General features: G+C 34.0%; 1 protein-coding gene across 1 annotated transcript in view; it reads left to right on the top strand.

Annotated features, from left to right (window-relative positions):
* Positions 1–14,053, top strand: part of Ca-alpha1t (Ca[2+]-channel protein alpha[[1]] subunit T) — a 96,273-nt gene that overhangs the window by 42,036 nt on the left and 40,184 nt on the right. The window contains exons 6-13 of the mRNA XM_076900994.1: positions 3,789–3,892; positions 5,137–5,312; positions 5,557–5,649; positions 5,932–6,110; positions 8,383–8,555; positions 11,459–11,787; positions 12,804–13,025; positions 13,111–13,240. Coding sequence (XP_076757109.1) covers positions 3,789–3,892; positions 5,137–5,312; positions 5,557–5,649; positions 5,932–6,110; positions 8,383–8,555; positions 11,459–11,787; positions 12,804–13,025; positions 13,111–13,240 — 1,406 coding nt within the window. The remainder of the gene's footprint in view (positions 1–3,788; positions 3,893–5,136; positions 5,313–5,556; positions 5,650–5,931; positions 6,111–8,382; positions 8,556–11,458; positions 11,788–12,803; positions 13,026–13,110; positions 13,241–14,053) is intronic.

The following is a 14,053-nucleotide window of genomic DNA, read 5'->3' as shown; positions in this document are numbered from 1 at the left end:
GAATTAACCCTAAGTTCCGGAGATTGGCTCGGTTAAGAACAAGGCTCCAAGGATGCGAAGGTCTGTCTAGCGGCGAACGAAAAAGTAGGGGATGCTGCGACACACAGAGAATGTTAGTCGATAGACACTGGTCGAGACTAGCTGCACACACACACACACACACACACACAAAACACCTTAGACGAAGCAAGAAGCTGTGTATGAACAAATATCGGGGCATGCCTCTATTAAGCGGTTTTTGTTGTGGCGCTCGGCATTGTTTTAGTGGTCGCACTTACTTCACACGATGAAAATGAATGGCGGCCCGATAAGAGCAACCCCTCCAAGTATAAGAAGAGACCGTTTACTTTTTTGCCATCCGCCAGGTGATATTGGGAACGGCGTTCAGACACGGACGCGTTATCGGTTTCCGTCTCTTCACCTTTTTCTCCTTTTCTTTACTTTTCTTTTCTTTTTCTTGTCGTTCTTCTTTTTTACCCCCGACGATAACGCCGACTTGCGTGCACGCAAACTCGACACTCGCTTTCGTCCTTGTTCCTCTAGTCTTTTTCGTTACTGCTCCCTCTAGTCGCCGATTATTGCACATCTGCGTGGTACACGGGCCTAATTTACGTATAAGGGTATCTACTCTGTCGTATACACGCTGTTTCCGGTCGATCGCAGGTCGATCGAGCAAGGGGTTGCAGGAGATGATGAGAGGAACGTTTTTCGCTTCTTAAATTTACGCGTTACTTTTACACTTTATTTTGTACTAAGGCAGTCTTAAAAATTAAGACATCATTTTCGTATAATATACAGTATACATACGTTTGCTTTGGAATACGCCCTGTTTCGATATGACAAATTTTGCTCGGCACACGACTTCTATTCGGTATGTGACATAAATTTTTTGCGTGAATTTTGCATGATTTTCAGGAGGAATTAATTAATAATCAATTATATTCAGAGCTGATGCATCATTAACTGACTGGTCATACAAGTAAAGATATCATGTAACAAAATATGTCCGCAAAACAGGAGGCAACAAAGTATATTCCATTTGCTTTATTAATTTAGGATTTATCGTTAAGTTACACTTATATCTTATAAATTAATTATGTTAAATAAATTAGTGAATATTTTTACAAACTTTTAGGAAATCGTTTAAATGCTGTTCATTGTTAGCAATCTGTTACATACTTTGCTTAATAACAGCTACAGATTTTTAATAAAGGTCTAACGCTGGAAACTTTGGTAAATAATATTATTTATTCATTATAAGGTAACTTAGATAATATTATTTTTTTATTTTATCGTTACGCGTGCTAAAAAAAAATTGAAATATGCAAAATATGTAAAATGAATGCCACCTCCGTGGAGCTCTCTGAAAAATACGCAAACTTTTATCTGGGTTTAACATTCTTATTACTTTTCGATAAAAATATACATTTGCATGGACATTCGCAATCTGGTAATAAATTTGTACGAGATTCGATCAAGAAGATCGAGGACGTCGTTCATAAATCGTAATAGAAATGATATAGGGGGAGAGGGTGGGAATGTGAGTTATACAGATGCTTCTATCCATAATAAATGCAATAACATATTAGGGACTGGATGGGATAAGAGAATTACGATTCCTTTTACACCGTCAGATAGTGTCATCCAGTGTAATTCAAACAGTACAAATTAAAGAACCCTGTTTTAATATTAAAATATAAAATTTTTAAAAAGGGTCAGTTACGTTTGTATCTTTTCATCTTTCGTCCTACATATTATTATTCCTAGAGTTCAATTTTCGACGTTATTTTGTAAAAATAGCGTAACTTTAAGATAACTGATTGTCTGGCACACAAATGATAGTATTAGTTTCATTCTTTCTGTACGAAAATTTTACATTTTTGATATAATTTTCTGAAATAAGAAAGGAGGTCCGCGTTTCCATCACTTCGACTTATCCGAAATTCGAAATGGCGAAACTTTGGCAAAGTTTCATTTTTTGGCAACTAACCATATCTCGTTTGACCAGGTTTCTTCTTTTGCGTTCACGATTTTCTGCGACGTGCGATTTCAAGGGGTGGTAAATTGTTTTCTCTCAATTACGAAGGTCTAATGTAACCGCGGATTTATACTCCGCGATGCTCCTAAGTGCAATATATTATCGAGGTGTGTTGCAACGTTTACGCGAAGATGTCGTGGATACAAAGCAGACCATCGTGGATAGAAACCGCAGACACGAAACAGGTTTTTGTAAAGTGATAATATCACGGCCATTAAGAGAGCTAGCCAAATGAGAAACCAAGGCCAGTGTCTTCTACTAAGAGGAACCACGTTTCGCTCCTCCAAATTTCAAACTCGCGTATCATTTCTACTGTGATTTACGAACGACGTCTTTGAAAATGTTTCGTCGTTAAACTTTAGTTTTAACAGTGATAACGTCATATAAGAAGGAACGTAATTATGCAATCGTGACTATCCAAAAGAAAGATTTTTTTGCAAGATATAGTGCAGTATTTATTAGCATTAGGTAGTGATTTTAAATCGACCATTTAAGAAAAAATTATTCCATCGAATTGAAAAAATTTCGATAACTAAATAAGTAATTTTTTCTTATTTTCTTGAATAGCGGAAATACTTTAGATACCTGATTGAAAATGAACATTTCGTCTTCTTTTCTATGAAAAATAACAAATCGTAAGCTCAAAATTGTTGTATCACGTGTATGCCTGCAAAGTATTGTCTCCATAGTAAATTTAAAATCAGTGAATCATAACATTTATGTAGATACATCGAAAATTATTAGATCTGTTATAAAAAAAAGTTTGGAACTCGGTTACTTTTCATAGAACGAATGAAAGAGAGTTTACGATGTGTATTCTCAGACACACGCTCACGCGATCCTATGAAGAATGAACCATTCTCGGGGAGAACCTAATTTATTACGTCCTTGAACACCTTCGTTGCGTTCCTTTATTATGTAGCGAATCTCGTGGCGACGAAAGTTAAACGATCGATCCGAATATCCAGGGTCTCGCGTTTCATGTGATTTGTTTAAATAAATTGGGCACCCGTATGTATACTCGGATGTTTATTGGATATTAATATAACTTTTATAACACAGTGAAAATAATAAGTTTGGGCAACCTTCGTATGGCACAACTCTTGTTAGAAAGTATCACTTAACATGGTTTCGATTTTAACGATACGAATTGACCGTGTACAATTAATATAATGAAAAGTTTCACTGATTTTCGATTAACTAATATTATACTGTACGGTTCTATGGTTTTAAAAAAGCAATACGTAGTCTCTTCCACTAAGGAAAGTATAATATCTAGAACTATACGAAATTATGGGATACACCATTAATTTTTCGTTCCTTAATTAAAAATTATACGAATTCAGATATGTATACGATTATGGATCAGAAAACGTTCCTATCAACATCTCCTATCGTTAAATACTTAGTTGACCTGCGATACTGTAAAACACGCTGTATATGTATATTATACACGTACTGTATACATATTATACATAGCCTTTATATATATATAATATATCATGTGAGACACGCTGCATATACACGGTGTACGCGCATAAACGAAGCATGCAACAAATGCATCCATGCATAAGGCAATAATATATATATAGATATACATATAGATATATATGTATAATATAAAATTGTAATACGCATATATGTATATGTATCTATATAAACGTGCAACCTCTTAATTATAAGAAAGAAGCCGTGAGAGGATGCGGATTTCCCGCAAGGCAATTTTAATCGTGGCCCGTTGCTTTTCCAGTGACCTCCAGAAGTACTTCGAATATCAAGGTCAGGACTACATTTGCTCGCGTCCCGACGACAACGGAATGCACTCGTGCAGTAACTTGCCGCCGCTCAAGTTCGGTAAGTGCATCTTCGATATCCTTCTTGTCACCGCGAGTTCCTTTTTTTCTTTCTTTTCTTCGTTCGAACGTATGCACGGTTCCGTTCGACGAATGCGCGTATCCTCGCGTACGTCACGACGAAACCCGATGGAAAATTATGGAATCGCCGGCAGTCTTGCGACGCGAACCGACCAACGTGAATAATTTCGCACGTCGAAACGTATTCTTGGTGTTTATTGACGGCCACTGGAATATTAAAGTATTTCGTTGAAACTGGATACGTAAAATATCTTTTATCTGTCAGCGCGTACGATAGGAATCAATATTGTTATTGGCGCTCAAAGGATTGGTAGAATAAATACGTGGATGGATTATTGAAATTTCATCCTCGACGAGAATTTTAATCCGAATAACCGTAGATCATTCTGATTGGTGCCTTACGCGCGGTTCACGATGGATCGTTTTTACTCGACGTTTTTCAACTTCCTTTTCTTTCTTCGAAGGATATTTTTTTAGCTGAACTAATTCAAGTTTTTTATCTTTTTGTACTTTCTTTTATTTTATGAAATAGTGTATGCAACTGGGTTTTGTTAAGGGATATTCGAAGAGGAGAGAGAATTTATTATAAGAATTTTCGTATATTATAGAGTGGTTGGTTCAAACATTTTATAAGAATACAAGAAAAAGCTTTTAAGTTTTAGTAAATACCATTCTTTAAAACGGAAAGCAAATGTTAAGAAGTAACAAGAGTGGAGTTGAATCAGTCTTGATATCCTTACGTATGCGTACATTTATAGTCTTTTATAAAAGAAAACTAATATTAAAAATTGCATTTTTAAATTAATACGATCGTTAAAACTGACTATATTTTGTTTATCGAATATTAACGATATCGTTCGAATAATCAAAAGTATTATTAATACATCCATGACGACGATTATCGAGTAGAATAAAATATAATCACTTTTTTTGTTTTTATTGTTGAAACTTTCTTCATTTAGAATCATTTTAATTAAAAAATATAAGTTTCTGTGTCTGCGCCTGAATAACAATAGAATAAAACGAAAGGACATCGCATAAAAGTCGTAAAAAATAACTGAAATATAATTTCATTTGATCCAGCCAATTCGTTGAAATACAATTGTACAATTTAATGAATATAAAAGACGAGAAAGCGAAAAAATGTGGAATACAAAAAGAAGTTCGTACACGTATCTACTTGCTGCGGCACTGTCGTATCTATTGAATTGTTCTCGGTTCTAGGAAACGTGGTTTGCAATAGCACCGCGTTGCCGAACAATAACGCAACGTTCATCACCAACGACACCTGCGTTAATTGGAACTACTACTATACGGAGTGCAAGGGTCAGGGTAACAATCCTTTCCAAGGAACGATATCCTTCGATAATATCGGTCTTGCCTGGGTGGCAATATTTCTCGTGAGTGTCCTACTTCTCTCACATTCAGAAATCGAACGTTTCCTGGATGCATATCCAGTTTGAAAATGTTGCCATGAGATTGGTGCATGCATTAATCGGTACATACGTACGATCGAGCGGATCTTTTCATCGATCGAATGGCATATAATTTGAGATTGTTACGAGTTGTAAAGATAGTTTATGTAATAACGAACAAATATTGTTTATAAAATCGAATTGGTGAAATTGATGTTGTTAATTATAGGTGATCAGTCTGGAAGGATGGACGGACATAATGTATTACGTGCAAGACGCTCACTCCTTTTGGGATTGGATATACTTCGTCCTTTTAATTGTGGTACGTTTACAAGCATGTCACGCGTAAATATTTCATTTGATCTCGTCGATATTTAAAAGGAAGAAAGCAAAGGTTTTCGTTGAAGGTTTGAAACCAATGCCGCTAAAATTCGTAGAGGCCTCCAAATCTTTTCAAGTAGACAATTAAGTTGAGATTGTTCGAAATGTAAATTTTGTCTGATCGACGAACACAGGTTGCACGATTTTGAGACGAGAAGAGAGATCGTTCGATTAATCGTGAATGGGAAAAGAGGTCGTTCAATTCGACAAATTTGGATTACAGATTGGTTCCTTCTTCATGATTAATCTCTGCTTAGTCGTAATAGCAACGCAATTCTCAGAAACGAAAAAACGTGAAATGGAAAGAATGCGACTGGAGCGAGCTCGGTTCCATTCTACGTCAACCCTTGCGTCGTCGACGAATACTTCAGAGCCGACTACGTGTTACGCAGAAATTGTTAAGTAAGTATTCAAGGGACTCCGTGCGCACCCTGTTAATTTCGTCTCTACCCCTCTTGCAATTTTAAAGGAAACGATCTTTAAAGCTGAAACACTGGTACAAGTCGCCAAGTTACAATGAAATCACGTTATCATTTTCCTTCCTCAATTTCATCGAAATATTCAATTAAATTTGTCATATCGGTTCTGTTTGCGCAATCCTTGTTTAATATAATCTTCTGAGTAAAAACAAACAGCCAACCTGAGGTAATTTAATTAATATAATTAATTTATTTAAATACTTGAAACAACATTATATGTGGTTATTGTCAACTTTGTAACAAACAATTTACAAAACGATGAAGTTAACACTAATTGCTTTAGAAATTGTTATTTTGGTTATTGGGGCTGGTCAGTTGGTAATATTTTAACAAACAGATTTCGCTAATTTTACTTTAAGTAAACGTTTAATATTAATTATGGTATTTAGGCAAAATATAAGGTTGATAATAAATAATAAGAATATTTTTTTAAATACTAGTGTTGTATATTTTTAATATGAAACTTTAACTTTTATGTGTGTATACATGTACAAGTTCGTAGTGTAATTTAAAAAAATGGTTTCTCGTTATTTGGTTACATATAACAGATAAAATAGAGCAAATGTAAATATGAAATTTTTTGTAAATGGAACATTGGTCATTATTTGACAAGATATCAACTTTTCGTCTTTCTATTCTCAATTCATAGCAATTTTCCCTTTATTTCAATTATAAAAATTACGTCTGCGTTTAGAGTGTATATTTTTAAAGATTTGCGAAACTGGCACGCATGGAGCATCTACTTATTAAAATTTAATTTAAACACGAAACATAAATATTAAAGGTTTTTCTAATTTACTTCTTTCACAATCCTTTTATGCGCTGAGTAATTATTATTTTCTCGTTTTATCATATGTACTAGATGCACATTTTAAATTGAATCGTTTAATTTAAACCAATTAAATGGTACGCGCATATAATTTTTTTATGTATTAATATAATGTTCTGCATTCAATAATTTCATCACACTGTTTAAGTTATTTTACAGCTTTACGTTATCTTTTTATTCTCTCCTACATCTCGAATGATTCGTATAGTTTACCTTTGCATTTTTCATCCCGCTGCCTGTTTTATGCACGTAAAATTAAACGGTAAAAGGTATTTCAATGAAACCATTTAGAAGCGCAAAAATTTATATATATCGCTATATCTGAAAGAATAATGAGGACACTACTTTCATTCCCCTGGGAGTGACCTGGTTAGGTTCGCTTCTGGTGACTGTGCTATACACGTTACGTACACATGTACGGCGTAGAGAAAGCCGTATAAAGTTTTAAAGTATAGAACAAAATTTTCTCTGTCCCTCTAATACTTTTCGAGAAAATTTAAAACATCAATTCTTACCTGCCATAGGATGATAGAATCATTAAAAAAATATTTGAATAACTCTATTGTTTCTCCCTTCGTGTTTTATTCTCTCTGCGTGAATAGTTATTATTTTGTGAAAAACAGAAATATTCTCCCACAGTATTGCAAATAAAATTCATTCTTTTGCAAATCAAGCACTTCTACTGAAATATTTCATTTAAAAAACCACCACATATAAACTAGGTAATAAGAAATGAAAAATTTAATTCAAAAAGATACAGATATTTCTCTATCATTAAAGTCAGTATATATTACGTATTCATAATTACATAATTGATCTATGCTTGTAGTATGTATGAAAACTAAGTGTAATTTTCAACAAGAAAACACAAATACATTGATCTTTTGAAGAATCTAACTACCCCCAATTCTTTAAGCCACCAACAGCTGTTATGCCAGAACCATTATGTATGTATATATAAATTATATTTGCACACAATTTTCATATATACATACTATTAAATATATAATTATGAATGACGTAATAAGTACTAACTTTAACGAATCAGTAATTACTTTTATATAAATATCTGTACCTTTTTAAACGAAATTCTCCATTTCTTACTATCCAGTTTATATGGGGTTCTTTTTAAATAAAATATTGAAGTACAAGTACTTAACTTGCAAAGAGGTGAATTCGATTTGCAAAATCAATTTAAAGATGCCAATACTATATTCGACGATTCTGCGAAACTGTTAGAAGAGACACTATTAACAGTGTACGTAACGTTAAAACACGCGTTAAGTAATGTTAAACGCCACGCCATTATTGATACTTGAACGAACGAAATTGTCTCTTACGCTGTAATCGGACGTCGTGTCCTCAGATACATCGCACACCTGTGGCGAAGGGGGAAGAGGAGGCTAATGAAGAGGTACCGAGTGTATTTGTACAAAAGGCAGCAGAAACGCGAGCAGAATTTACTTAAGGAACAGCAACAGCACGGACATCCATTCCGTGGCGGTGTACCAGCCGCTGATCCGAACAGATTACCCGGGGGTAAGAGCATTGTACTTCTTAAATGGGATTAATTTCCTACGGCACTCGATTTCTGCTTTCTTTTCCTCTTCTAATTAAATTTTCTTCACAACCGTACCAGCACTGGTATACTGGAATATCTGTTTGCATTCCACTTGGAGAACTCTTGTTTCATCCTTCAGGTGGACAAGTTTCTTGAACTTTTTACACGAGATAATTGAATATTCTATTTAAACACGTAAATATCAATACAATAAAGATCTACGGTGAATAGATTTTTTATTCTCAGTGGTACGAACAGCTGAGAAAAGTACAGATATAGTGGAATATCTGTTTGCATTCCACTTGGAGAACTCTTGTTTCATTTTTGTGGTGGACAAATCTTTGAACTTTTTACACGAGATAATTGAATATTTTATTTAAACACGTAAATATTAATAAAATAAAGATATACGATGAATAGATTTTTTATTATCAGTGGTACTAATATCTGAGAAAAAGAATTAAATTGTTGTTGAAGAATTTTTAATTTTCTTTGAAATTAATATTTCAAAATGAACAATCATCAGTTATTCCATTATTCGAAATATCTTTTGATCGGCATCCGCTAAATTTCGATCAAATAATCGCGGCTATACTGTATTTGACTATGATCGCTGTAATTGAATAACATTCTTGCTGTGCATATCATCCGACATTAAGTTCTAACATAGAGTTTCACTTGAGATGAGTTGTTTTATAAGATTGAGCCATACTCTCCAACTCTCTTATCCCTATTTTATATTCATTTTTATTTATTGCGGTACAGCAGATTTAAGTCTATGAAATTATACAAAATTAAGTTATTTGTTTATTTGATGGAAGTGCAAAATAATATTTATATTTAAATATAAATATCTACAACGTGCTTAATATTGAAGATATATGTCTATGTATGATTGTCAGCATTTTATTCGTAGCATGTTATTAATAATTGTTACAAAGTATCTCTATATATACATTTCTTCACAGATAAAAATAGCATATTTCGAAAATTATTGATAGAAATTTAGCAGATCAATAAAATCGAGTAAAAGAAACAAAACAGTTTACTAAACACAGATTGGTAAATGAATCGTTTCCGGTATAAAAGGTGTAGATTGTAAACGGATACAAGTTGTTTGCTCTGGAACCACTGCAGACGTCGACTTGAATTGCTTCTCAGCAGGGCTAATCATATAAAATGTAGAAAATTTGAGAGAAAGAACTTCCAGGAGACGATAGAGGTCTACTAAATTAAGAGAAAAAGTGAAATTTTCTTTGATACAATGGAATAATTGATGCTTCGCGAACGCTTTAAAACTGGCAGTCAAAATGGACTCGATGAAAGGTGGATTACGTAGCTCGTTCTAGTCGAACAACGCGATTGACTAAATAGAATCGAGAGCAAAGTGAGCACGATATAAATTACCATTTAATCAAACTATTCAAATTGTAGTACACATTGTTCGACTGTAACGCAACGCGTGGCTTTCAATTTGGTTGAATCAACTCTGTTGTACAACCAAAACGTGTCGTGTGTATGGATTGTTCAATAACATTTGCTTGTTGCACGCAAAGATATTATTGTTATTCTGAAAACTCGTAATTAGTCTTCCTGATTTCAGCTCTTTTGCAATTACATATAACTTCACAGACAAACGTTTCTTTCTATGTATTTGCAAATTTGTTTGCTAATCAATATTCTTTGAAAAAATCTGAGAACAATAAAAAAGAGAAAATAGTTTGCCGTTAAATAATATTCTAGATTTACTTTTATTTTAATTACATAAATATTGTTAAGTCTAATGTGGGCACAGTTATCTCTGAAAGACCCTTAAGAAATCAATGTACAAATATAAATTATGATAAAAAATAGATAATCTATCAACAGCTTACGGAAACACGATACGGAAATATTCAGAAAACGATTAACATAACTTCATTCCTATCTATTTCCACACGATCGATATCACCCTAAAAAATGACGATGTACTACACAGTCGAACGCAATTGGTATCGTTAGATACAAATATAAATTCTGGTAAAAAATAGATAATTTATCAACAGCTTACAGAAACACGATACGGAAATATTCAGAAAACGATTAACATAACTTCATTCCTATCCATTTCCACCTGATCGATATCGCCCTAAAAAATGACGATGAACTACACAGTCGAACGCAATTGGTATCGTTAGATACAAATATAAATTCTGGTAAAAAATAGATAATTTATCAACAGCTTACAGAAACACGTTACGGAAATATTCAGAAAACGATTAACATAACTTCATTCCTATCTATTTCCACACGATCGATATCACCCTAAAAAATGACGATGTACTACACAGTCGAACGCAATTGGTATCGTTAGATACAAATATAAATTCTGGTAAAAAATAGATAATTTATCAACAGCTTACAGAAACACGTTACGGAAATATTCAGAAAACGATTAACATAACTTCATTCCTATCTATTTCCACACGATCGATATCACCCTAAAAAATGACGATGTACTACACAGTCGAACGCAATTGGTATCGTTAGATACAAATATAAATTCTGGTAAAAAATAGATAATTTATCAACAGCTTACAGAAACACGTTACGGAAATATTCAGAAAACGATTAACATAACTTCATTCCTATCTATTTCCACACGATCGATATCACCCTAAAAAATGACGATGTACTACACAGTCGAACGCAATTGGTATCGTTAGATACAAATATAAATTCTGGTAAAAAATAGATAATTTATCAACAGCTTACAGAAACACGTTACGGAAATATTCAGAAAACGATTAACATAACTTCATTCCTATCCATTTCCACACGATCGATATCACCCTAAAAAATGACGATGAACTACACAATCGAACGCAATTGGTATCGTTAGATAGGAGACTCCACCACGGCAGATGTCCACGGCTGTTGGCAGCACTTGAGAACGCGGAGCAACAGCAGGCGATTGGTAGCGGCGGTGGTTCGCTCACCGATTTCACGGCGAACAGTCCACCGACGCAGGCTGCGATTCTCGCCACTGCTATTGGCAATAACGGGGGTAGCACTGGGAATTTAGCAATTGCACCGCGTGCCAGCCCAGAAATCTCCGAGGCGGACGTCTCTCCGAATGTCTGCCATTGTCTGGGTCTTCATCGGACCTCCTCGGTCTCGTGCAACGGGAGCGATAATATCCTCTCCAATGCAACCGAGGCAAGCATTCAGGTATGCTTTCATTTGCATGTGTTACTTCTTTTTCAACGAAACACTGCTTCGGAGATGGTCGTAGCTGATTGTACGTTCTCCACTTAGAAAATGCTCATAATCGGATGTTTAATCCTTTATTTACTCGCGGGACTTAAAAATTGTGCTGTACGGTGTTTACTTGCAACTATATTAAGTATTTGAAAAAGTTAACACAAATTTTAAAAACTTTTCAGAAATTCGGTAAATAAAGGGTTAAGAATTATTTTTTGTTTATGCGATTTTTAGATTCGTTTGGACGACTTTATAATTGAGATTCTCGAAACTTTCACGGCTGTACTTGCAGCTGGAAGTCTTGATCACTGATTTTGCAGTTTGACGTATTTAATAATGATCGATTTTATTTTTGTATATAGAAATTTTTATTGTCTGGTATTAGAGAATTTGCACTTTTGTTGCAATGATATATAAAAGAAGTATCGGTATTGAATTATTTAAAAATTATTTAAAATTTTATAGTATTATATGTTTATCTTAATAAATAAATTGCAAGTATAACTTATAATTAATAAATGGTTATGAACGTAAACCATCAATTTTATATAAAAATTAGTACAATTTTACAGATACTACCAGACAATATACTAACAGATATATCTACTATTTATTTATTATTAGAATTATTGAACATTTTTTTCAATTTTATACGCGTTCATGAAAGGGGTAAACAAATTAAACTATTGAAACATTGCGTGTCTTGAAAAAATGCGTGACAATCTCCAAAAAAAAAAAAGTGGTACAGAATTTTGTTACATAACATCTTTTAATATATAATTTATCATTTCAATTACGTATAAACACTCTCAACTGAAAAATACTTAATAAATTGTTCGGCTATTGTTACATAAACTGCAAAAATTAACAAGAATTACGCGGCTGTGTGTACATAGCGAAAAATGTGAAATCCATCAGCAGTCGATTCACCGTCTAACGTATTCCGAATTTATTTCCCCCTTCGAATCGAACTTGACCCTCAGACAAACAACGCGCTGCTAAGTCCGCCTTGCACGCACTATCGCAGAAGGAGCAGCGTGATGTTCAGTGACGTAGTATTGCTGCACGGCAGCAACAGTGTCAGTAACGCGTTGCAGGCCGGCTCGACGGTGTCGCCTGGCGAACGGAACGTCTGCTCGAGCGAGAAGATGACGCAGACCGGTGACGGGAACGTTTGGTCGAGTCCACTGCCAGACCACGTACAGGTACATTCTACTGCGAGTGGAAGAACGCCGCGTTTAACCTCCCATTCGCGCTAATTCTCACTCACTCTCGCGCCTGTTACCGCAGATGCAGGCCGAACTGAGCGGAAACGAAGCTATGACCTGTCAGGAATTGCTGGCGCTAAGCGGCGCCTTAAGCGCTGCGCTGCCAACGGGCCAGCTGGCATTGGATTCTTTTCTCAACTCGCTCACCAAAGGTATGTCAACAAACAATTTTTTCGAAAGTCAAACTATTAATACTTTTTCTAGGTGGCTCGTATTTTAATCCCTTCTTGTTTCTATTTAAATATATATGGTATTATTTATATATATGGTCAGTATTACACTTTAAAATTAAATATTACGTATTAAGTGTCAGAAATGAGAAATAATGTAATCATTATTAGCCATAATTTAATTTAATTTATAAATATAAAACTATTTACATTTGTTTTACGTATAAAGACATTTTTAAATGTAATTTTTTTTACTCGAAGTGAATCTATAATGGAATGGATTTAATAATGTGTTTTTCTCTGATTTTTATTGTCCGTTTATTAATTTTGTACTGGCAGTTTTTTCATTTATACTGATCATTCGCCACTTATGTACTGACAGTTTAGTATTTTTATACTGACATTTTTGGTAATAAGATATTGATCACAAGTTGATTTAAATACTGTTCGAAAGTAGATTTAAATACTGACCACTCAATTTGTGCCTTTTTAAATTGATACGATTAGTGACCAGTTAACTGCGTTCAACACGTATACACATCAATCCAAACCTTTATTGCGGTGCAGCTGACGTGTATACACGTCATGGAAAATAAAAAATCTACATTCGATATAAAAACTTAAAATTTCAGTAATATGTAACATTAATATTATTTAGTATTATGTTTTCTCTATATTAATTCCTTTAAATGAATATATCTTTTTTAACGATCAATATTTTTAATCAAAATAATCTCCACTAAATTCTACGCGCTTCTTCTAACAAGTTTCAAGTTTTTCAATCCTCCCCAATTT

Source organism: Xylocopa sonorina, chromosome 9, assembly GCF_050948175.1.
Source record: "Xylocopa sonorina isolate GNS202 chromosome 9, iyXylSono1_principal, whole genome shotgun sequence".
NCBI classification, from domain to species: Eukaryota; Metazoa; Arthropoda; class Insecta; order Hymenoptera; family Apidae; genus Xylocopa; species Xylocopa sonorina.
Note: the sequence above shows the minus strand (reverse complement) of the source record. Positions and strands in the feature narration are given on the sequence as shown.